At 42.4% G+C, this 27,139-nt stretch overlaps 1 protein-coding gene across 2 annotated transcripts in view; it reads left to right on the forward strand.

The window, feature by feature from the left end:
- Positions 1-23,859, forward strand: part of LOC126481227 (nephrin-like) — a 667,514-nt gene extending 643,655 nt beyond the window's left edge. For both annotated transcript variants that reach the window (XM_050104833.1, XM_050104834.1), the window contains exons 12-15: positions 1,770-2,144; positions 8,332-8,465; positions 18,817-19,188; positions 21,998-23,859. In XM_050104833.1, the coding sequence (XP_049960790.1) occupies positions 1,770-2,144; positions 8,332-8,465; positions 18,817-19,188; positions 21,998-22,075 (959 nt within the window). In that variant the 3' untranslated portion in view covers positions 22,076-23,859. The remainder of the gene's footprint in view (positions 1-1,769; positions 2,145-8,331; positions 8,466-18,816; positions 19,189-21,997) is intronic.
- The last annotated feature ends 3,280 nt before the right edge of the window (positions 23,860-27,139 follow it).

Raw genomic sequence — 27,139 nt, forward strand, 5'->3', positions numbered from 1 at the left:
ACAACTTCTTCCTGTTTTCTCAATTGATCTGTGTTCAGTTTATCAAGGCCTATCCACTGTGCCAACTTATAACTAAATCTGAGGGGGGTGCGATGGGGAGGTTCCCTTGTTAGTATCCTTACATGTTGCCCGCCCGGTTAGCCGATCTGTCTAACGTACGGCGTTTCGGTGTGGGAGGGAGCACCTGAACCACGGCACGAATCAGCCCGGTGGACTTGTGTCGAGGTCCGGTGAGCCGGCCAGTCTGTGGATGGATTTTAGGCGGTTTTCCATCTGCCTCGGAGAATGAGGGCTGGTTCCCCTTATTCCGCTTCAGCTACAACATGTCGGCGTTTGCTGCACAAATAAGTTTTCCACGTACCGCGTACACCACAATTACTCTATCATGCAAACATAGGGGTTACACTCGTCTGGTGTGAGACGTTCCCTGGAGCGGTCCGCCGGGAGCCGAACCGCACAATAATCCTGGGTTCGGTGTGGGCGGGCGGAGGGGTGAAGTGGACTGCGGTAGTCGTCGAGGGGTTGTGGACCACTGCGGCTGAGGTGGGGACGGAGCCTCTCCGTCGTTTCTAGGTCCCCGGTTAACATACAATGCAATACATTCCTTACATTTTTATAAGCTGTATTGGATAAACTGATTATGCATCTAAACTGATATTTGTGCGTATTCGCATAATTCATACAGCTTGGTTTCTCAGCTTTCCTTCACGTCGATCACACACTATACTAGCCTTCTATTAATAAATATTTCAGATTTCCATCAGTACTATTTTCCCAATATCGTTACGCATACTGCTTCTGTCGTTTCAACTATATTATCACCACTAGAATCTATAAATCGAAGCATTTACCTGGTAGTACAACCTTTAATATCGCATTTAAGGCTGGCTCACAAAGCGTGAGATTTAACTGGGAAGTAACAGTTAAAAAACAGAACGTAATTTTTAAAATAACATATATCCGAAACTTTAAGGTTTCAGTTTGTTTTCTGATAATGTATATCTGCAGTACAGGACGATTAGACACACAGACTAAATGTTTTGGAATAATTTATGTAATTTCTTAGGTAATTAATTTAATTTCTCATAACCAAATTGTGGTAAAGTTAATTAGTCCTTAGTTTTCATTATTCTGCAACAGATTCTCATATCGACCGATTAGTCGATTTTCCTGTCAACAGAGTGCCGTTTTATAATGTGTAGTAACAGTTACCATTCTGATTGTAGAATAATGTTGTTTTTAATAGAATTACAGCTTATTGTGTTACTCTAATTATGTAATTCATACTCCATCATAGAAGCTAAAATATGTAAGTACTTATTGCGTCCGTATTCGTGGAAGTGTTTCTTCTAACTACGTTCTTTGGCTAAACTTCTTCTAGAATAATGTACGTTCTAGTCAGTTCTATTTTTATAAACGGAATAAGTAATATAATTAAGAACTTGGTTTTTAAATACAAATAATATTATAAATAACATGAAAATTACCTTGACGTTTAATCATTCGTATTTGCACATATCTGACAGTAATCAATTAATTGGTGCAAATTCACAGATTGCCGAGTGATAAAACGTATTTCAAGTAATTCTAGTTTGCATAAGATCCTGTAAGTCGCTAGGAGCTTTAGTTCAAGAAAGGATTCGTCCATCTATGAGAATAAAGATTAGCACTAAAATGCTTCTGAAACACGTCACACATGTTGCTTAATAAATGACAGTGAATGATATCGTAGGATGATCAGCGCTTACTCACGTGATTTATTCCCGCAGCGGCAACGACGCACGTTCTGGAGATCACACCCATCCTCGGGATCTTGATTGGAGTCGTTTCGGCGTTGGTGCTGGTCGCAGTCGTCATAGTCATCGTGATGCGGGTTCGCGGACGCAGCGGCGCGGAAGGCGAGAAGTCGCAGAGCGTGACGAGTGGCGGCGACAACGACGACGACGACGAGGACTTCGGACTGAAGAGCCGCAACGGCGAGATTAAAGCCGTGAAAGCGACCAGTGGAACTGCGGTCGCGCGCGACGGAGGCGTCGGGAACGGCGACGGCGGCGTCGTCAACGGAGGCGGCACGCAGAAGGACGCCGAGGGCAGCGCCGAGGGCAAGGACGAGAGGGACCCCGACATCATTCCACAGAGCAGCGGTAAGGGCGACCCCCACAGCTAGCACGTCACCGTTAAGACGCGTAAGTCCAAAAATATACAGATGAGAAGTGTTGGGCCATGAACACCTTGACCGGACGCCTTCAAATTTTGTCGATTGAATTTTCAATTTTATTCGAGACTATTTTCTGTATTTTCTAAACAAAGAAACGCCATTCCTATAGGTGCACTTGATTTCATTGCGTGTATCTAACGTTAAACGTATTCCATTAATTGGAAGGCTGTGTAAAAAAAAAAAAAAAAAAAAAAAGGAAAAAAAGGGCCTGGCGGGTCAGCTAAATTAAAGGTTACTGCCAATTGTGAATTGTGCGATCCTGGGAGAGGGAAACAAATTAAAGGCTACTACTTTGCATAAAATGTGTTCTTAGAAGATCACCCAAAAAATTTGTTTATTATGTGACAGTTTTGGCATCCTGGGGAGGGAAGCCCAATACAAATGTTATTATTATAGGAGAAGACTATAATTACGGCATGAGTCATGTAATGAATATGTTAACATTGAGGCATCGTAATAAGCCAAACTGTTTCTTTAATTTATTCACTCCTTTTGGTTCGATAAATGACTATGTAGCCCAGTGGCTCTTGAGAAATTTTACAGATAACTTTATGTCACTTACATGTAATGTATTAGTATTTTCTAATATGGTTAACGATCAGATGTATAGCGGAATGACAACAATGAAAATGTGTACTGGACCGCGAAGCAACCCGTATTTCCCGCTTATCGCGAACGGTCACCCTTACCATTGGCCTACCCGAGCATACTTCACGACCAGATCCTAACTTCCATATGTCGTCAACCATGTATCTAGAGCCTGCACTCGTAAATCCATTACATATATTCCCCTACAGGAAAGAAATTTTAAATGAGAATCGCTTGCCTGGTGTCGGCAGATGTAAATGATATAGTAGTTTGTTCAGAAGTGCGATAAATGTTGCTTTGGACACGCATACAAGAGTGCATGTCCGAAGGTACATTGCATCGAACTTCTGAACAACAAAGGCACTACAGTTCGGTATTGTATTATCTCACCTGATTCCAACAGCCAAAGAAACAGAATCTTGTATCTAATTAAAGTAGAGAAAGACCTTATCCTATTCCTCCAAGACTCTTTAAGGATTAAAGAATTAACGAGGACGAATAAATTAATCTTACAATTTTGTTTATTTAGGGGCTGCAAAGTTAAAGTCTTTCGCGACGATATTCTTGCCAAATATCTTTTCATATAAAAGTAACCTTTTATGTGGCTCTCCTTTACAGGATGCAAAAATTCTCTGAGTACTTACACGTTTTATTTAGCTGGCCCGATAACAAAATATTATTTTATGCACAGTAATAGCCTTTTATTTGGCTTCCCTTCCTAAGATCGATCAATTCATAAATGGCATTCATAAATGGTCATCCAGTCTAGGACACAAACCTTTTAATGTTACTGGAAATTTTCAGGAGGACACTGCTAAATATGATGTCCTGCAGCCTACTGTCACTTTTTGGACGTTGAGAAAAGTCGAGTCATTGACAGCATCATACCAACAGACTGCACTGACTGATGATTTTAATGCAACGACTCCAACACAGGTGATGACGACATACATGTAGAATGAGAACAACAGCGTGGCAGGAAGAGTCCTTACAAAAGTGCTACGCCATTCGATGATCACACAGTTGTTTGACTGGCTATGATGAATAGGCAGATGACAGAAACTGAAATCCGGACATAGTTATCGACAGTGATAGCGAATCGTCGGGTACAGATTGTTGATAACTCGACTGAGATCTAGAGCTGCCATGTGTCCTTTACCGCTGTAATCATACCACTGACCACAGAGAAATGGATGATGTAGATCAGGAGCCTACTGGCACACTGACTGATAGTCTATGGCTGTGGTTCCCAACAAGTGGTCCGCGGACCCACAGGGGTCCGCGAGCTATGCAAGAGGGGTCCGCAAGATGCTATTAGAATAAAAAGTATATTAAGTATATTCCGCGTGATAACAGATTTTTTATTTTTGCCGATTCCTGCATGAGAAGAGCTTTAGCGAACGCTAACTTCTTCGTCTAGCGTCTTCCTAGAGCCAACTGACACTAGCTCACTCAAGCGGAAAACTAGAATTACATAGACGGAAATAGTTCTACTGTATGCCGTTAGACTACGCTCGCTGCCTCTTTGCAGCTGACAACTGACAGCCACTGGCTTTTTTAGGTGCTTGATACTGTGATATGACGTACCAATCATGCTTGATGAGGGGGTCCTCGAGAAAATTTTGTTGCGAAGCCCTGGTCTATGGGATTCATCAATCTGCCTCATCCCTGTTTGTGATGTTGCCAATGTAGACCACAGAAAACAGTGATTCTCCAGACTCATATTTCTCAGTCCCTTGGAATCGTCGTATGGGTAGCTATGGGACCTATTAACAGGACTGATTTGGTAGTGTCTGAAAGAAGGCAGAATGCTCACTAGTGTGTCAAAGGAACGGTGAGCACCTGTTGTCATGTCATTCATGACCAGGGCGCCAAACAGCATACTCGTATTATAAAAGCACAGTGCGAGACCCTGCACTTTAGTTCACACCAAAAATGAGTTGAGTTCCCTACGGATCTTTGATTGACCTGGCGTGTACCCTGATTTGTCACACTCAGAGTATGAGTGGGGTGCGATGGGAAGACGTACACATTCATACCATCTTGCAGCCGGAAATCTTCACGAACCTCAGGAACTAACACAGCAGGTGTTCCAGGCACCGCTAGAAATCATATGAATGCGTGGTGGCTGCTCGTTCGAACACGTCCAAAAGAACAGACACCGCGCTAAATCCGAAATAGTGGTAGATATCATGTAAATTGAAGGTGGAGGCGAGGAGGAGGGAGGGGGGGAGAAAGGAGGAAAGGGACGGAACTAATGAAATGAGCTGCATGTCTGAAAGAATAGACACCACAAGAATTACACAGCTGTGTTACACATTACGTAAATTGAAGGTAGAGTTGGAACTAATAATATCGACTGTATCGGGACTTCAGGTGGAATTAGCGGCGACGAGTGAAAACGTGTGCCGGACTGTGACTCTAAACTAGGATCTCCTGATACTAGGAAGTTGCGTTAACTACTGCGCCATCAGGACACGGTGTTTATCGCAAATTCGCGGACTATCTCGGCGCGCCTCCCTGCCGACCCACACGTCCACCGTGCGCTACCTATCCGCTGTACCCGTCCATGTCCTCGCTGCTCGCCAATGGTAGACTCGCGCTTGAGGTCGAAAGTAAATGAGTATCTGTATTGAAGGTTATACATTCATCACCCATCGAGGCAGTTTGATTGTATAAATGCCTGGTATCTCATCTTTCAGACAAGCTTCTGGTTTCATTACCTCCTTCCCTTTCCTTTCACTTCTCCCACCTCCACCTTCAATGTACTTAATATGTATCGCAGCTGCGGATTTTGAGTGGCGTTTGTTCCTTATGACATGTCAGAAAGAACAGATACCACGCATTCATACATTTCATTCACCTCGATGGGTAGTGAACCCTCAACCTTCAGTGCAAATGCGCATTTACGTCCCATCACAGTGGGAACCTAAGATTAGCGAACGTGGAGTATATGGACGGAGACTGCAGATAGATGGAACTAGGCGGAAATGTGAGTCGGCTGGAGAGCGTGTCGAGATAGCGCATTTGCGATAAAAATCTGTGTCCAGGTGGAGCAGAGATTCACGGAAATGCCTAGTACGGAGGACATCCTGGTTTCGAGTGCTGATCCAGCGCATATTCCCAGTCGTCGTCGTTTATTCAGCATAAAGTCACGATGAAGATGATATCATTAGTTGCTTCCCTATCCTTTCCTTTTCCCCTTTCCACCTTCAACTTACGTATTCACAAGCACTTCCACAAGACGATATTGCTTTCGCATTACTACGAATACATTACTGTTTTGGTGTCTGTGGGGGTCACACCTCATAGTGATGTTGATGATGGATATCATCCCTGAATGGAATAAGCGTCGTATCATTTAATATCCATTATGTGATAATACCGTAACGAAATTTGATAATTATCGGATAATTGTTTCATGGTGTAACTCTTTCCATTTATGTGAGTGTACGTGATTGACGTAAATAATTTTTAACTTATAGATTGCAGTACTTTTAAAAAGCATTTTTGCTTTACACATTCATTCCCATCTGTTTGAAGCCGATTCGCCCATAACTGCTCATCTGATGATCATACAAACTGCACCATCTTTTGTGTGATTTATTCAGCGTTATCATAATGGAAAATCTGCGCATACGAAAGGTGTTACAAAATGTTATTTATTGTATTTGGAGATATTCAGTCATGGTCGTCTCCAGTCAGAGCCAAATGTGAACAGATAGGAAATAAATGTGTCTGCCTGTAAAAGTATTAACACATTTCACCTTCAAAGATACGTCGGTCTTTCCACGAGCCAACACGTTATGAGATCGTTAATGTAGGTCCAAAATGTCAAGAATGTCCTAGTCGTGACAGAATCGCTCATTATGCAGGACGTGTCTGCAAAGGCTGACGGTGTTGGTACTGTTATCGTGCTTTAGGAAAATACTTCGATTCTCGTACAATACTGAATCGCACCAGTAAATATCTGCAAATTAGCTGTTTCAAAATTGTTGCTAGCACTAGTTCTGAACGGCTTCACTGTGTCTTATCTACAAAAACCGTACAACTGAATAATGGTAACTTGTTTAATTAAGATCCTCAAAGTAGGCAAACTAATCATGAATGGGTTAAGTGTTTTGTCGTGACCGATTGTTGTAAGTGCATTCTAACACCTTCTCACGGCTCCGATACAGTGAAATGGTTCTATGCGCGGGGTCAAGCTTGGTATGCGATCCACCATACAGCCTTAGAGCAGCGGGTTCCAAGCGTAACTCATTGCCCGATAAAACGCTTGCATCTTGTGCAAGAACTAAAAGACGAGTCGCATTTTACTGAAACGTAAAATAGGCTGGATGAAGTTAAAGACTCTACAGGAAACAACAATCTTGGGCGAAGGGTAAACTTTATGCTTTGTTGGTATAGTGGAAACATATAACAGACGGACGTAAACGAATGACATTCAAAAGTTGCACACTCGTCACAGCCGAGAACTAAACCTCCTGTAAGTTTCAGGAAAGTGCAATGTTTACATTCTTTTTTTTTTTAAAAAAAAAGCAACAGTTTATATTTCCACGAATCAAAACTGTTTAATCTGACATTCTGATGAGGACAATCCACAAAGCTTTATACAGTTTCCACAACCTTCCACTGACCTGACAGCCTGAAACAATGGCCGTGTTTCTGAGGTCTGTGTATAGCTCGATCTGCAATTAAAGTACAGGCACTTCGCTTGCAGGATCTCTGCTTCCACGTATCATTCAAAAGGAGAACTTTTCCATTTTTTCGCTGAGCTCGGAGCTTAAATCTGCAACTGAAGAAGTTTGATCAGTCACGCAGACGTGTATAACAGGGAGTGGAGAGGAAAACCCAAAATCGTTTGTATGTAGCTCAGTCGATGCATGCTATTTATTGTGACCATTCTTCCGATGTATAGTTGTTAATGTGCTAGATGTTCTGAATCATTGTTCGGGAATTTGTGGTGCTTACTAACTGGCCTCGAGGAAAGATTCAAATGGCTCTGAGCACTATGGGACTTAACTGCTGTGGTCATCAGTCCCCTAGAACTTAGAACTACTTAAACCTAACTAACCTAAAGACATCACACACATCCATGCCCGAGGCAGGATTCGAACCTGCGACCGCAGCGGTCGCGAGGTTCCGGACTGTAGCGCCTAGAACCGCTCGGCCACTCCAGCCGGCCGCGAGGAAAGACGTCGAACGTAGTGAGAGTCGTTCTGCTGGATTTGTGTCCGACCTGTTCTATCTGAACTAGGTTGTTATAGAAACTCGAAATAAAATAAATTGAGGAACTGTTCGCGAAATGCTGCTGTGTAAGGTTAGAATCAATATTCGAAAATGGGTGTCAAACGGTCATATAGAGTATACCTTCACGAAGAGCGATAAACCAAGTTTACGATATTGAATATTTCTGCATTTCATCCTCGAGTGAAGTACAAATAGAACAAGGAAATCATTTCAAATATCTGTTATGTATACGACAATACATTTATTTCTCTTTAATAAATTTGTTTTATTTTCAGATAAAGAGTCGAACGAAGATCAGAACAAAGCACTGGGAAACATGAGGGAAATTCAGAGGCAGATATATGACAATAAAATACCTAACAGGATGTACTCGCCGCAGTTTCGAAATCTAGCTAATCTACCTGCTAACGTAAGTACGACTGTTATGTAAATAACTAAATTCAATAATTTTTAAATTAGTTTGTCTTATGAATATTTTAAAATCCTCTTGCAAACGTCAAGCTACGTGGCAGGTAGTCAATATTGGAGGAAAAAAAAGCCATGTATTTCACCCTCACAGTTTTCTTTCGTAAAGGTCCAATTATAATTAAAAACTTTCCACCAGTTTCCCGACAAGTGATTGACGTATACGTTGCGTACGTTCTGTTACCTCGCTGAGGGGGACAGGTGAGTCGCTTGAAAGCTTATTAATTTCCATTTTTCAGCCAGACGAAATTTCTTTACTCAAAACCTTTTGTTTTCAAAAGTGACAGTTACTTAAAATATTAAGTGTTTCGTGTCACATTGTTCATCATGCACTTCTCTGAAACAACCGTGGCGTTTGCTCTTGAGGACATGAAAATGTGAATTGATCTGTTCAGTAATTTTAATAACTCTTTATTATAATGCACAATCACGACTGAAGTTATGTTGATTAACAACCCTCAATTACAACTGGTTTCGGTCTTAGAGCATCATCAGATTTAGTATTATTTTTCGAGACTGTCTATGGTCAAGCGTCATACTAAAAGGCAAAAAGTTTCCGTTTTTCCTCTTCGAAAATTTATGGCCATTGGATCTCGCATTTAGAGTGCGAATGTATGCGATAAATCGTCATGACGAATTGATCAGAATTCAGATAATCGAGTGCCACTCATTGTATAAGGTCGATGGAAGTGACGTCATCTACATCTACGTCTACATGGTTTGTCGGCAAATTACACTTGAGCGCCTGGCAGGGGGTTCATCCACCCACCTTCACATTAATTCTTTATGATTTCATTCTCGAACAGCTCGAGGAAAAAATAAATAACTGTATCTTTCCGCACGAGTTCTGATTTCCCTTATTTTATTATGATAATCTTTTCTCTCTATGTAGGTCGGATTCAACAAACTATTTTTATATTCTGAGGAGAAAGTTGGTGATTGCAATTTTGTGAGAAGAATCCACCGCAACGAAATGCATCTTCGTTTTAACGATTTCCACCAGAAACCCTGTAACATCTCCATGTCGCTTTCTCTCCTATTTCTCGACAATACAAAACGTGTTGCCCATCTTTGAACTTTTTTGACGTACTCAATTAATCCTGTCAGTACGGATCCCATACCGCGCAGCAGTATCCCAAAAGTGGACGGAAAAGCGCAAAGTAGGCAGTCTCTTCAGTAGATCTATTGGATATTCTTAGTGTTCTCCCAATAAAACTGTCTTTGGTTCGCTTTCCCCATATTTTTTCAATGTGTTCCTTCCAAGTTAAGTTGTTTGTAATTGTAACTACTAGGTATTTAGTTGAATTAAGGGCTTTAGATTTGGGTGATTTATCGTGTAACGAACTTCAAGGGATTCCTTTTAGGACTCACGTGGATGACCTCACATTTTCCATTATTTAAGGTCAATTGCCAATTTTTGCGCCATACAAATATCTTATTTAAATTTTTTTGCAATTAATTTTTGTCTTCTGATGAGGATAAACAGCAGCATCATCTGCAGACAAGCTAATACGACTTCCCAGATCGACTTATAAATCATCTCTGTAGATAAGGAACAGCAGAGGGCCTATAATACTACCTTTGGGAACGCTAGAAATCACTTCTGCTTTACTCGTTGACTTTCCGTCAGTTACTACGAACTGTGACCTTTCTGACAGGACATCACGAATACAGTCGCATAACTGAGATGATATTCCATAAGCACTAATTCTATTACAAGCCGCTGGTGAGGTATGGTGTCAAAAGCCTTCTGGAAATCTAGAAATACTTGAAATAGCTTGTCGATCGCACTCAACACGGTGTAAGTAAAGAGCTAGTAATGTTTCACAAGAACAATGTTTTCTAAAATCGTATTTACATGTGTCAATAGATCATTCTCTTCGATGTGATTCATGAAGCTCGAACATTATATTTAGTCCAAAATCCTGCTACATATTGACGTTAATGACTGGGGTGTAATTTAGTGGATTACCCCTGTCGCCTTTTTGGAATATTGCTGTAACCTGTGAAACCTTCTAGTCTTTGGGTGCGGATCTTTCACCGAGAGAGCGGTTGTATATGGTTGTTAAGAATGGAGCTATTGCATCAGCATATTCTGAAATGAATCTATACAATCTAGACCGGAAGACTAGTTTTCATTAAGTGATTTAAGTTGCTTCACTACTCCGAGGATATCTTTTTGCCGTGCGGAGTGGCCGCGTGGTTAGAGGCGCCATGTCACGGACTGCGCGGCCCTTTCCGCCGGACGGTACAGTCCTATTTTGGGCCTGGGTGTGTGTGTTGTTTCTAGTTTAAGTTAGTTTACGTAGTGTGAAAGTCTAGGGACCGATGGGCCAGCAGTTTGGTCCCTTAGGAATTCACACATATTTGAACATTTGATATCTATTTCTAAATTATTCATGTTGGCAGCTGTTCTTAGTTCACATTCTAGAATATGAACTTCGTCCTCTTTGGTGAATAAACTTTTGGACGGCTGTGTTTAGTAACTCTATTTCCATCCCTATCACGCAGAGAAGTACTTCACACACGTCCAGAATCTCTTTGGATTTGGTGCCAGGTGTCGAGATAATGTTTCATAATGGAAACTATTATAAGCACCCCGCATTGATCTCTGAGATAAATTTCGAGCTTCTATAAAAGATTGTCAGTCTTGGAGATTTTGCGTTCGTTTAAATTTGTCATGCGTTTCTCGTTGTTTCTGCAACAGTGTTCTGACATGTTTTGTGCTATGTCTTTTGTAAGTTATTTGGTATAGATCTCTCAATTGCTGCTGATACTATTTCATTGAATTCGTGCCACATCTGCTCTACTCCTACGTTAGATTGGAGACTGTCTTTCAGGAAGGCGTCAAGTGATTTTTTTTTTTTTTTGCTGTTTTGAAGAGATATATTTTCCGCTTATATTTGGTGGATTTGGGAGTTACCGTATTCAGTCTCGCTAGGACAACCCTGAGTTAACTAATCTCTGAATCCGTTTTGAGACCCGTTATTAGCTCAGGATTATATGTTGCTGAGAGGTCAGGCGCGTTTTTATAACCATTAAGTTTTAGAGTGGGCTCATGAACTAACTGCTCGAAATAATTTTCATGGAATGCGTCTAGCATAATTTCGCACTGTTTTTTATGCGTACCTCCCGATACGAACATTATTCTCGCCAACATATCGAGAGTATATTGCAGTCATATTGTATGACTTGGGCACTTGCTTGAAAATAGACTCAAGATTTCTTTGAACTTTTCAGCAGTTGTATCACTTGAGCTGGGAGCTCGGTAAAAGAATCCAATTATTATTTTTTTCTGGTCAAGAATGACCTCTACGCTTACTAAGTCACAGAAACTATCTACTTTAGTTTCGCTAGAAGATAAACTACATTTAACAGCAACAAATACGCCACCGCCAACTGTTTTCAGCCTATCGTTTCTGAATACCGATGGGTCTTTCGCAAAAATTTCAGCTGAACTTATCTCCGCCTTTTGGAGCTCCCAACTATCACTAAAGATCTGAGCATCAGTGCTTTTTATTAGTGCTTGGAGCTCTGGTACTTCTCCAACACAGTTACGACAATTGACAATTCCTATACCGATGGTTCCTAGTTCTACGTATCCTTTGAGATTGAAGCTCTTTTTGTGTTTCCTCGAGACCTTCTGAACTAAAAACCGCCCAGTCCACGCTTCGCAGTCCCCGCTACTCTTATAGCCTCCTTCTGCGTGTAACGGACTCCTGACCTGTTTACTTGTTTAGCGTAACCCGAAACCCCACTGCCGTATGGCCCAAGTCGAAAAATCTGCAGCCTACACGGTAGTAGAATCGTCTGACCCTCTGATTCAGGCCTTCCATTCGGCTATGTACCAGAGGTCTGCAATCGTTCCTGTCGACTGCTGCTAATGCTGAACTCTGCTTTCATCTCGCAAGCACGACTGGCAGCCTTTACCACTTCAGACAACCGCTCGAAACTAGAGAGGATGTCTTCCGCTCCAAAGCGAGACACATCATCAGTATCAGCATGACCAACCACTTGCAGTTGGCTGCACCCTGAGCGCTTCAAGGGATCCGGAAGGTTCCGTTCCACGTCTAGAATGACTCTGTCAGGCCGGCTGAAGTGGCCGTGCGGTTAAAGGCGCTGCAGTCTGGAACCGCAAGACCGCTACGGTCGCAGGTTCGAATCCTGCTTCGGGCATGGATGTTTGTGAAGTCCTTAGGTTAGTTGGGTTTAACTAGTTCTAAGTTCTAGGGGACTAATGACCTCCGCAGTTGAGTCCCATAGTGCTCAGAGCCATTTCAACTCCATTTGACTCTGTCAGTAAGCAAACAGAGTGCACACTGGCTTTCTTCTCCTCCTTAGCAGCCATGTCCCTACGGGGCCTCCTAATTCGCCTAACAATCGAGCTCCCAACTGCCAATAATCCCACATTCTGTGACTGTTCGGATGCTCCATCTGAGAGGTTTCCTCGGAAACAGGACAAGCGACGCATCTGGCAGAGGGGACACTGTCACCCACAGATAGCACCTGGAACTTGTTTGTCCGGTTAACCAGGGAGGCCTTGCGTTCGGGCGCCCGGGAAGTCTTTCGTGGCCTGCCACGCCCGGACCCATGTGCGAATTCTTGGGTCGTTCCGGACCTCCGCTCTATTTCTACGACCAGTCCACAACAGTGATGCCCGTCTATTGCAGCCTCAAGCTTGCACACGAAGTCAACACAGCCTACAGCTGCGAGTGAAGTGTCGCCAACTCATCTCGGATGCACGCACAGCAATAGCAGACCCTGTGCATACTAAAGATAGTGGAAAACTACACTACACAGGCAAACAGACCACTATCGACTGGAGCTACGAAATTCTACTGTAGACACTGACGTAAATGAAAGAACTGTGACTGCCAAACTAGATTAATACGCAGAGATTGAAAAACTGAATTACTTTGGTGACTAAATAATTCGCTCCTGGTTAGTAACTTGTAGAGGGTCACACAATCGGTTACTTTCCGACATAAACTAAAATGCGAGAATTGTGTCTAGTAAATATTAAATTAACATGCAAAAATTTCAAGAGTAAACTTAAGTTTCACCCAAATGAATCTACATAGTTTGCTTCTGGTTAGGCACTTGTAAAATGTCACAATATCGGTTACTACACTGCTATTGCCTGTTCGGCGGCTGCTTCCTGACTGACATTGCCACAGAAACTAAATGTTACCAGTAGTGGTCATGCGCAGGTGTAGGAAACTGGCATAAATGCTTGGGACTCAAAGCCATGAGATCCTCCAAAGACAAGGTATTTCAGTAATGTAAACTGGAGCTGATCTAATGTTAATAAAGTAGTGGAGAAGTTACCACACGACACAGAAATGGTTGGTGCCTATGAATAGTAACTGGGAGGGATCGTGCGTGGTTTGTTAAAAAATAAATTGACACGACTGAAGACAAAGAAAACAGTGCTAACACAGCAACATCAAAGTTCGGTATGCTATCAAAGAATAAATGAGTATGTTCTATTTATTTATACAAGACGTATGTTGAACAGTGTACAAGGTATAACAACAAGCGAAAGTGTTGACTCCCTGAACGTAAAATCGAAAGCAAGCGCAACGAAGAAAAACCTGATACTCTAAAATAGAGACGTGAAGATACTTAGAAAGCGATTATCTTTGTTATACGATGGAAATTCCATAGGAGCCGTAATCCAAATGTTTAAATAGTTTTTCTGCTTTAGTCACTTTTATTTACAAACGAGGCGTTTCTGCAGCATGCTGTCATTATCAGTTTCATTACCGTTAAATGTACATTTATTTGTAATTACGGAATCCTTTGAAATGTGATGAGGTCCATTTGCTTGTAGTTTCATTGAAGTTGTGTATCGAAATTTATCCCAGTCCAGAAAGAATAATTTATTTTGGTGTGCACAGAATGTATGTTGCCTAGTGTCAGCTACATATTTATTCACATTGCTGAATATATTCTCGTCTGGCAAACGGGGAATGGAAATAAACACAATAAAATAATATCCAAAACATGTGTTATAGAGCTACGTAAACAAAATTTTTGTGTTCAAAGTAATCATAAAGAAACGCTTTTTTACATCACAAAAACATCACAGTTGCACCGTTTCACTGATAGGGTTCATTGATGGCTTTGACACTAGTGATGTTCAGAGACGGTGTTCAAACTGCCCTTTGATGAATACTGTTTTAGAATTGTCACTGAAAACGTTGTCCGTTTACATCAGTGCATAACCACAACCTGTATGCTAAACGTTGCCCAACAAGTTCAAACAACAAGGTGTTTCACGAATAGCCGCTGCAGCTTTAGCCAAACGTGAAGGCAGTTCTTCTGGAGACACTTGTTAGAATAGAAATACAACGGACGACATTTTCGGCAACATGTGCCAACATATTCATCACACGGTAGTTTGAACACGATATCTGAACATCACTATCGCAAAAACTTCATGTATCTCTCCAGGCAAAGAATTCACCAGCGGTATTCCTCTTATATAAAAATATGTTTCTTTTTATGTCCTCTAAACAATTCAAAATTTTATACACGTAGTTCCTTTAAGCCCCATATAGCGGAGGTATGCAGCATTATTTACGTTTCTTATTATTATGTTAACTCCCTAAAATTAATGGAACAGTCATTCCTTATTGGAGAAAGACAATAACTGCTATTTACTTCAGCACTTCAAAAATTCCTCTCCAATTTTGTGCTGCAGTCGTCAGGTCATTTATCTTGGATGGGCTTCCGTTGCTAGTGTTGTGAGTTTTCCTCCTAAGAGGAAATATGCTGGGTGAACGCTTCTTTTCATTTTGGACAAAGGATCTGGAACCTGAGATAGCTTAAACATTTGTGCGAACAGTTTGTAAGCTTTCTTTCTTGGCGCGCCAACGATCGAGTATCTAGCGAAGGCATCGTTTTTAGAATCCAATCAGTGTTTTCCGCCAACTTTGATAACAATAAATAAGTAACGGAGAGTAATACATAAAACGTGTCGCTCACTCCGCAGTAACAACAAACCTTAGTGTCTTAGAGTGAATATAGCGAATTGTACGTTATGGAATACAAACATGAATTAATAATGACTCTAGTATAAAACACAAGCCAGTCCTAGACACCGATTGTAATCAGCACGCTTAGACTATTGGGCGATTGTTTTGGGAAAGAAATACCAGTATGGCATAGACGAGAAATATTTGTACGTCAGTCAAGTAAGATATTCCAGACTAACTTTACCCGGCTATAGCAGGGCACTCGTTCATGGAAACATTCCACGAGAGTAAGCTCGACTTGATTAAATTAGCGAACATCGTACAGAAAAACAAACCGCTGAGAATAAGCCTGGCAGGGCAGATTATTAGGAGGCGAGATACGTGCCTGGCCAGAGTTGTGCAACCGGAAAAACCTGATGGAATTCATTCAGTTGGAAGGCCAAGGAAGCGAACGGGCGATGAACTGCAGAAGAACCTTTAGCAGCTGTGTATCAATATTTACAAGATCAGAAGTGCACATCATCTCCATATATGGAGGAAGATCGTAAGGTCGGCACATGATCTTCAGAATCCGCGCTCGCTGATAAGTGCGTATGTATGTATGGGATCCAGTCATCAATGAATAGCCTAGCTGGATGTGTATTATCTGAAAAATGTATGCAGTCTCCTACTGGTCCAATTGAGGCTGTTACCAAGGCTAGAACAGATATTTTATGCCCTGATAGGCATACATCACAGTTAACTGTTCACACACACACACACACACACACACACACACACACACACACAACACACACTGATGAGCCAAAACATTATGACCACCTGCTTAATAGTTTGTTTGTAAGTCTTTGGAACAAAATACTTAACTGATTCTGCTTAGCTGGCGGGTGTGACCGAGCGGTTCTAGGCACTTCAGTCTGGAACCGCGCGACCGCTACGGTCGCAGGTTCGAATCCTGCCTCGGGCATGGATGTGTGTGATGTCTTTAGGTCAGTTAGGTTTGAGTAGTTATAGATTCTAGGGGACTGATGACCTCAATTGTTAAGTCCCATAGTGCTCAGAGCCGTTTGATTCTGCTTATCAGGGATCCGACAGTGTGTTTATAGGTTCGTGGAAATATGTTGTATTAGATGTCAACGCACAGTCATGTAATACATGTAAATAACGGGCCGCTGATTTGCGTATGCGGTGATGGCGCCCGATAGCGACCCAGATAGGTTCCGTTTGATTTACATCATCTGTATTTGGTCGCTGAGACAAACTTGATTCACTATAATGCTCTCAGACCACTATAGCATGGTTTGGGCTCCGAGGGATGGTCAATTATACTGCTGAAAGATGACCTAGCCGTCTGGAAAGACATGCAGCATGAAGGATGCAGGTGGATCGCAGGTGTCATCGTGTCCTCGATTGCTTCTACAGGTCCCATGGAAGCGCCGGAGAATGTCTCCCATAGCATAGTACTACTCCCACCAGCCTGCGCCCGTGGTGCGCTGCACGTTTCGAGCCGCCGTTCACCTTTATGACGGCGTTTGTGTAGACGTTGGTATGGTGTACTGCGGAGCTCCATGTTCAACAATGTACGATGAACTGTATACTCTCAAACACTTGTGCGTGCACCAGCATTGCTCTCTTTTGTCAGAGATGCCGCAGACTCTCATCTGTACCACAACAGAGCAGACAGGTCTGTGGACCCCCCTTCTGTGAAGAGTCGTGGACGTCGAAGCATTTAGCCGCTTGTTATAGTTCCACTGTCGTTCTGTTTCTCTCTGTGGATGCCCACGATAGTAGCACGTGTACATTCGATCAGCTTCGCCAGTTTCGAGATACTCGTTCACAAGCTTGCGTAACAGTAATCTGCCCTTCGTCAAAGTTACTTATCTCAAAGGATTTCCCCTTTAGCAGCCCATAACTTCGCTAGGGCTATCTACCATCCGTGTCTGCTTCGGTTTTATAGCTTTGTCACCGCGACACGTGCCCGCAGCTGGCCGCTATTGCCAAACGGTTCTAGGCGCTTCAGTCCGAAACCGCGCGACTGCTACGGTCGCAGGTTCGAATCCTGCCTCGGGCATGGATGTGTGTGGTTTCCTTAGGTTAGATAGGTTTAAGTAGTTCTAAGTTCTAGGGGACTGATGACGTCAGATGTTAAGTCCCATAGTGCTCAGAGCAATCTGAACCTTTTTGAACTTGCCTGCAACGCCACCTGGCGGCATCCAACGTCCCAGTTGGCAGTGGTCATACTGTTTTGGCTGATCAGTATATTTAAAACGTATCCGTACATTGTTACATGTCTTTCCTTTTCACCCCCACCCCAGCCCCCCGAAGCAGCAGGACTATCTTACTGCACGGTACTTTTGTACAAAAAGCAAGTCATATCAATACCGAATTTGGTGAAACTGTTACAGGCGTTTATCAGTTATGTTTTACTATGCTCCTTACTCCCTGCCCCCACCCATAGGCATCAGCAATAAATCTAGTGACCCCGAAAACTGACGATACGATGTTGGTAACGGCTGTTACAGAATAGTTTAACAATTACAGATCTGACTGCTAGAGACAGTAGGAGCATATTACCTCCAGGGTATTCTTTTATAAATGATACAAATTATATCTGTACACAGTTTGGCAGAAATTGCTGGAGATGTTCCGTATCTGTGCTTTCATGTCATGACTTTCCCACTTCCACCCTCCGCCTCAATGGGTAGTTCTTACTTAACCAGTAAGCTAGTAGAATCAGTCTTGTGGTTTCAGTGGAGATGTGGTTCAAATGGCTCTGAGCACTATGGAAGTTAAAATCTGTGGCCATTGTCCGCAGCTCGTGGTCGTGCGGTAGCGTTCTCGCTTCCCACGCCCGGGTTCCCGGGTTCGATTCCCGGCGGGGTCAGGGATTTTCTCTGCCTCGTGATGACTGGGTGTTGTGTGCTGTCCTTAGGTTAGTTAGGTTTAAGTAGTTCTAAGTTCTAGGGGACTGATGACCATAGATGTTAATTCCCATCGTGCTCAGAGCCATTTCCACCATTTGCATCTGTGGCCATCACTCCCTTAGAACTTAGAACTACTTAAACCTAACTGCCCTAAGGACATCACACACATCCATGCCCGAGGCAGGATTCGAACCTGCGACCGTAGCGGCCACGCGGTTCCTGACTGAAGCTCCTAGAACCGCACGGCCACACCGGCTGGCAGAGGCGATGTGGAACGACCACACATACATAAAATGATTTGTATGATTTTGTAGATTACCGTGATGACTAATTATCTTTCCACTGTGTTTATGAGCAGTATATTGATTAACGGGGCGTCGTGTGTCCGCAGCGTGTAGTGGGGGAGGTGACGTATGCGGAGCTGGCACTGTGCGGGGCGGGCGCGACGCTGCCGCGGCCGGTGGAGCGCATGGCGCGGCCGGAGCCTACGGTGTACGCCCAGCTGGACGTGGTGCGCCAGCAGCTGCTGCAGCAGCACCAACAGCACCAGCAGCATCCACAGCACCAGCAGCTGCAGCAGCACCAGGCGCTGGCCCAGGCCCGCAGGAGCCCCGCCGTCCAGCTGCGAGACCTCTGCCTGCAGCAGCCGCCCACGCCTTCCCTCTTCCTGCACCCCGCCTCACCCCTCCGTCAGGACGACGAGCAGTTCGTCAGCGCAGCGACGCCGCTCATCGCTCAGCAGCACGCCCACCCGGACAGCAAGGTAGGCAGCGTCTGCTTACGCCATCAGTAAATTACCTAGAAAACCGTCATCATCGTCTTCACTCTTAGTGGTCGGGCATGATGTCTGTTCCATCTTCGTGAGTTATGCTTATTCTTGCCATGTTTTCTTAGGTCTTCCAAGACTTTTTGCTTCTTCTGGTTCATATTTCCCAGGAAACATCTGAGAAATTTAACTTAGTGCAGGCCTACCACCGTCTGTACGTTAACTGATGACCATATGCCAGTTTGTACAGGTTCCCTCCAGTATATAACTTCAAACCAACTGTCGAAGAGGTTTGACGACTTCCTCCATTCATATCTCAGACATTTGCGAGGTAGTTTCAATATCAATATTTACGTAATCTCTTCGTGTGTTGTATTTCCCAGAAAAATTCGTAACAAATTCATATTTTGTGAAAGATTTACCTACATCCGAACATTAATCAAAGATCATGTGATAATCTCACAGTACGACTCCAAAAACATGTATTTGAACTCAGATGTTGTAGGTCTTCCTTGATTTCATTCACACATGCCTTATATCAGTTAAGCAGAGTTGTTCACTCGGATTTTTCTACCATCAAAATTGTGGCTTGAAGATGACAAGCAATGCAAGCCACATTGATTGATGATGGGAAACCTACCTGTTCCGAGGACGCCTTGGACTTAGCTTATTTACCAGCCTTTTCAAAGGCTTGACAGTAGATGCTGCTGCCCCCCGAGTCGCCTGTTTTTCTGACGGGTAGAATCCCTTAGAATGACCTTCTCCCTTGTGCTTCATTCCAAATTAACTATATTGCCTGGCGCCTGTTTGGCTTTCGCTTTCGCAGAATTAAGATGTCATTGCAGAATTGCTGAGAGAGCGCAGCTACAAACCTACCAGTCAAGGATTAGGACACTTGCGATCGCACCATCTTTAAAATGATACCGCAGTTCCACCAAAAAGCAAGCAATAAAATAAGCGTAGTCCAATACATGACAATAGATAGAACTCTGACAGGCAAAACTCACATAGAAACTATACTGAATTTCTGTGGAACAATGCCAGTAGTTAAGATTACAAACGCATTTGAATCGTGCTATGGAGAAGAAAGAAATCAACAAAACTAGAAGTTTTTGAAACGCAAACACTAAGTCCTGTCATGGGTAGTAGGAGATGAAACGATATTAGAAATCACGATATTCTCAAAGACTCAAATATTGCTACGTTGACCAGTATAGCAGAACAGCTTAGGTAAATGACGCCCTTATCTACAACGAACGAATGACAGAAGAAGCCTAAAATTTTTGAACAGTAAAAACCAAGTGTCAAAAGATATATGCGTCCACTAAGGAAGCGATGGACATTGGGACATACAACATTGCCTAGCCTATGACTCCAACTTAATTATAATAATAAATACTGGTCACACGCCTTTCTTAGCTCTACCTACAGCTGTTATCGCAATATACGCCATTATTTATTTCTGCTGCGAATATAGCATTAAGTGGTAATCTGTCTCAAACGGTAGTTCTGGCCACCTAATAATCAGTTGTTCGTTTTCTAGCATACTGTTAGACCAAGCCGTCCAGCTACCTAAATTTTGTGTGGCATAAACAGTACAGTAGATGTACTCTGACCTGGATATATGACTAATAACCTCTCTTCAGCCGTTGAGATTTAGAAGTTAGTTTTATTGTCCTCCAGAAAGCTTCAGTCTATGATGACTGTCACGCAGACCATCATGAGATAACTACTGTTTCGGCTGTAGAATATCCGCCGGAATGACTTGCTCAGCGTCCACTGTGAAAAACAAGGTAAGAACACAAAGTCATGTCGTGACAGGGTATTGCTAGTTCGTCTTCATTCTCAAGTCGTAAGCCTAAAGAGAGATAAAATATGAAATGCAACTGCTAGCTAGCCCTGCGTGGTTGTCACATTTCTTTAACGCTAGGCTGCATCTGAAAAATGCCTATAAAAGACCTGAGGCTCTTACTTGAAGGCAGATATTCGTCCACCAGCAGAGAATAGTGATCAGATTTCCATACCGCTGTGAGTTATGATGACAGGCGATGGTATCACTGCTTGGAATAGTTCAGTAGTGGGATGACAGTTAATGAACGAGACAAGCCTCCGCCTGTCACAGACTAATGGTAATAAATATTTGCTCTCAATTATTGCTATTTTCTGCCTATATAGTGACAGCAACATCAAGCTAGTCCATCCGGACTGTAAGGCTCAGAAACTGCGAAAACCTCTCTGATGAGGAGGAAACTGTTCTCAGATCACGAGTTCTCTATTGGAGTAAATGAACAGCTGTAAGTAAATCTTACATAAAGAACGGATTATTATAGCCGAATGACACACACACAAATTTTTAGTTTTTGTTGTGGTCACCGACAATTTTTCCCTGCAGAGGGATACTTATTCCATATGTACAAAGCCTAAGTGGCGCGAATATGGATTGTGACCCCTTTCAGAATTTACACCATGGTCCCAGTAAGAAACTGAAAACGTTGTGAACAAAGTTTTCGTTAGATTTTCTTTTTCTGCTTCTGAGGAGATAAGGCAGAAGTCTTCCCAATTAGCAACGAAAGAGGTGTGGCTGGGTGAATGGTGGAGCGGTAGCTAATACGTGAGAATTTTCTGAGGCATAATTAAATCAATAAGTGGGACGAGGGTTTCCTAAGTACTTAAACAGATTGTATACACTGTAACTTAATAGCCATCCTTTTCAAAGTATCAGCTTTTTAGGTTGTCGCATTCTGTGTTGAGAATATGAAAACAAGCAGTCCATACTAATGACCTGATCTGAACTTTAAATTTTCAGGTAATGCTGCAGTCCGTATCTGACAAAGCAAGAGGGAGCGCCATCAAGACTCCACGCGTCACAGCAACGAGATTTTGACGTGAGCATCCAGAAACGCTGCCTGTGGACTACGCCGCAGAGGGTATACCTGCTGCAAAGACTTTCGTCCGCAGTTACGGCTGAAGACTGACAAATTCCTCTTGTGAATACTGCAGTTCGAGTGGGCACTTTTACGGCTGTGCTGTCAGTGTGGAGAGAACGAGGGTATTGTGGTGTAGCGACTACACAGTGACTGTGCGAAAGCGACAATGCACGCGGTTCGCAAATGTTCTTGTGTAAATTATCAGTATTAATTATTTGCGAATAAATGAGTGTTTTGCGTGTATTGGAGAACGTGACGAACATTTCTTGCAACTTTATGAAGGAAACGGCAAGGTTTTCATTAATTTGGTCTCTATACAACACAGAAATAGGGTAATATTTAAGATTCTACAGATAGGTGTAGGCAAAGTGCCCGCATTTGAATCGGACGACGGCTTGGTTGCGAACTTCATCGGGAGAGTGGAATTTCTGAAGCTAACTTTAGAGAGAATAATTAAGTAAACAATGTGCCTAGCAGTAAATTTCAAGACTCCAAAGTGCAAACTACAGTCGTTGTGAAAGAAATATATGTCTACGTGCAAGCGGGAAGTACTACTTGTGGTTAATAGTTCATGACAATAATGAGCAGAGCATCACGAGAGAGTGTAATGTTCTGATACGCTGAATCAGAGAAAACACAGCACTGTCCAAAATCAACAAAGACAATTGGCTGATTATAAATATCGCCAACTTACAAGTGTTCGCTCGGTGGTGAATCGTTTCGTGACAGTGGGAAATATGCACACTTACGTGACAGAATACTACTGTGCCTGTGAAATTTTATCCAAAACTGCAGTACGAAAGTGTAAGTATAGAGCTTATCGTAAAAGTAAAACAAGACGTCAAGAAGTCCTCAAGAGTTCCAGGAAACTAGTTGTTCCTTGCAGATTCAGTTACCGCTCGGTTAAAATAGAATAACTGCTGTTAATTTGAACGTGCCTTTTGTACATGCGTATTTCATAATCCGAATCTTCAAGTAACAGTAAATGTCAGAGCATTAGTACTACTAAAAAGTTTTGTATGAATTTTGAAAGGAATTGTCAGAGCATAGTCAGTAGATTATCCGGTCTTTTGAAAAAAAAATTTGGCACAGGGTTTAAACGAAAGAAAATAAGCGGCTTTACTAAATATTGACACATTAGTAATGTGTCAGAAATTTTCCAAAATTTGCAGTTTGTAAAGCAGCAACCACGCAACATCTGGTCAATACAATTCCGTCCTGCGTAAAATTAAATTTAATTAAAGTGATCTGACGTGGTCAGTCCAGCAAAAGGAACTTTTGGTGCAAGCATTCATTGCATTCAGGTGTTTTGTATAACATTCCACAACCTGTAAAACTTTTCTATTAGTGTGCGGCTAGCATATAACTGTTTCCAATGGTACTGTACATTTACTCGGCGAGAAACTACGGACTGCTAATTTTGATCGACAAAGATTTTTGTTTCAAATAAAATTTTAATTACCTTATGGCCACAGAAATAAAGAAAAGCGGTATTTACATGACGATAATGTTTTGTCACATGTTAAAGTAAATAGATTTCGAACGTGACGCGAAACTTAACTAAGAGGATGAATTTTTGGGTCGTTAATGGAAATCTCCAGTCCTGTAGCTGTGCTTCATATTGTTCATTAATACAAAATATAACCCAACGTAATTGAAACTCTACAAAAATTGTGTATGATATACTAGTTTTATACAAATATTTTGTCAGTTATTGTGAATAAACATCTTTGACATTTGATGCTGTGTTGATACCTCCTTTGTTATGGTCAACGCTGTGTTGCTTACGTTAGTAACGTTCAGTAAATAATCACTGGCCAAATTTTGCGGTACGGCGTGGAAAGAAATCTTAATTATCTCCAATTTCTAACAAATACTTGGTCCGGAAATATCTGATATATAAGGAAATTATTGAGGTAAGTCGAATTGCGCAAGAGCTTACAGCAAAGAGGTACTGTGGACCATAAAACTTAGTTTCAATAATGATCTGAATGTTGTGATGCTAGATTCTCACGGCTCAGTAGTGCAAAAACTTCCGGCAGAGGTTCAACTGACATACATTTGGCCTACGTCTGCAAAATTTTGTGGCGTGACCGTAAGACACTTCCAGAGAGACCCATCACATGCCACATGGACTTTTGTGGATGCAGTGAGGAGATGCAGGGCCATTTATTTCATTTCAGAATCGAGTACCGCCATCAGGCCAATGCAACAAAATATGCAAATCATCACCACGTTACTGCTCTCCGCGATGAAGGGCTGCACTGACATTTCGTAAATCGAATTTCGCAGCTTTCTGGTATCGAACGTGTCTCGACGTTTATGTATGTGTGTGTGCGTGTGCGTGCGCGCGCGCGCTTGTGTGTGTGTGTGTGTGTGTGTGTGTGTGTGTGTGTGTGTGTGTGTGTATGTGTATGAGGTGCAATAGAGCATCTGAACAACGGTGAAAGAGTTTCTGAGACTACTCTTCTTTCCAAGTGTGGTGGTGGTCAGTATCAACGATTGAAAGCGTGCCATGTTTTTTTTTTAATTTAATCTATGACTGCTTAAGGGAGTTTTGAGCGTTTTTTGCCCTGAAATGTAAACACTTTATACAAATCTGACTCGTATGTGATGAAACTCTGACTAGTTTTAAATTTTGTAGTGGCAACAAGATCTTTCAAAAAGTGCAATGTAATAATTAAAGGGAGGTTTAACAAGAGGTAACCAATACGAGACTTATTCTATGAAACAACACAGACCTCATGCAACTGCTATCAGTTCATGTGAAACATCCTCATCTGATGGCTACGTGCTAAGCAAATGTTTTTGCTTCCTGTGTCCTTCACCATCTCATTTGAGAAACACTCAGCTATTGTGGTAGCAGAAATGTTCTAGCTGTCTCCGTCTCCTCTGGCTTGTGCCTCGAGGTTCAGCACCGTGGTTAACTTACCTGTGTGGCTGAAAACTTTAAGTAATAGAACTGTAATCTCCGCTTAAGGCAAGTTATTCCTTCGCGGTTAACATGGTCAGAAGACTGTAGCACATTTCGAAAATGAGTTCTTGAGTAAACACATGGTGGGGGATGGAAGATGAAGAGGGTTAACCTGAATAAACACCAGGGGAAATGAATATAAGCTCACACTTAATATAATTTCTGTGATTCAACACAACATATATTTCATATACAGACCCAGTTCAGCGGACCATGTGTCTTTTTATATTACAATTCGGCTACAACAAACAAACAAAAATTATTACGTATTAGCAATAACTCCCGAAATGTTATTTGATGAGTGTAAGGGTAATGAAATAAGCTACTTGGAAACAAAGATCAATGAAATAAAATTAGATATTTGTCAAAAAAATATTCAAATGTGTATGAAATCTTATAGGACTTAACTGCTAAGGTCATCCGTCCCTAAGCTTACACGCTACTTAACCTAAATTATCCTAAGGACGAACACGCACCCATGCCCGAGGGAGGACACGAATCTCCGCCGGGACCAGACGCACAGTCCATGACTGCAGCGCCTAGACCTCTCGGCTAATTCCGCTTGGCTGATAGTTGTACCACGAATTCTGATAAGACAAGGACGTTATATTCGACTGGAAAATGGGTTGCAGCAAGAAATCTAATGCTCTACAATCTGGAAATCCACGTAATGCACAATTACGTAAGAAAATTCGAAACATAAAGGCCAACAATCAACTCACCATAGTTCAGAACTCAGTCAGTTCAATATGCCCGGTTCCCCTCCACTAGACACAGTGCCCATGCTACGAGGTAGGATCAGCACGTCGACATCACGGCAGCTAGCGGAAGGCAGCTGCAATTCTCTGCTGTTCCTATTCTTCAGTACATGTGGTCTGTCTTGTTTTGGGTTAGCTGTGATTGTTCACTCTCGCTCCCACTTCACAGTCACATTAAGAACAGTCGACCTTGGCAGCTTTGAAAGAGATATATTGTCAATGGTGGACACTCTCAATGATGAGGTGTCTGTCGGCAGGAGGGTAGACATATAAAGTGGCGGCGGAGGAACGAAATTATGACTAACGGGAGCACATACAGGCCAAGTCAAAAGGCTTATTGCGCGAGTAGACAGGTCTCATAGGCCATGGTGAAGGCAACCTATCTAAGTGAAGGACACCAAAATAAAACTTCCTTGAGATCGTGGCTGAAGGTTACACAATGGACTGGTACGTCGCTTACGTAAAACAGTGAAACACCTTTTTAAGCACAAGACATCCGATTCCTATGCGCACAAGTCTTTCCTCATGGTTTCGCTATATTTAGTAACCGAGCATTCATTGACTGAATGCTAGAAGCCCTAAGGAATGTCATCCATGCATCAACCATACCTTTGCTACGACATCTAGATTGGTCTGCCTGGTTCCCTCAACGAACAACAATAGGCGGAGAAGGAGGAGGGTAAGGAGGGGTTTAGTGTTTGACGTCCCGTCAACAACGAGATCATTAGAGACGGAGCAAATGCTCGGATTAGGGAAGGATGGTGAAGGAAAGTGGCCATTCCATTTCGAAGGATCCATTTGCCTTAAGCGATTTAGGGAAATCACCGAAAACATAAATCAGGATAGCCAGATGCGGGTTTGAGCAGCGATATTCCCAAATGCGAGTCCAATGTGCTAAAAACTGGGCCACCCCGCTCGGTACGAACAACCGTATACATCCGTTTAACCTTGGTTACGTTTCTGAATCCTCGACTAGTGCAACACGATTTTTTGTACTACGTGCCTATTACTTGGCCCTCTGTCAGTATCTGATTAAATTCCATTTCTTGGGACAATGACTCGCTTTGCAGCGCGTCTTCTTGTTGTGTATGCACATTATTCCGCATTAAATTTTATGTTCCTTGTTGCTTTAAAGTATGGTGTGTTGTGTTTGTAGCGTATTGCTACATTCCACTAACGTTCCGAGCCCTCACAATATCTTTTCCATCTCTTTCCATGTGACGATCACGGGTATTTCTGCTTGCATTTTAAGCCTGTCTGTTGTGTTATTCATACTCTTTGTACTCTCT

Source organism: Schistocerca serialis, chromosome 5 (assembly GCF_023864345.2).
Source record: "Schistocerca serialis cubense isolate TAMUIC-IGC-003099 chromosome 5, iqSchSeri2.2, whole genome shotgun sequence".
Lineage (NCBI taxonomy): Eukaryota > Metazoa > Arthropoda > Insecta > Orthoptera > Acrididae > Schistocerca > Schistocerca serialis.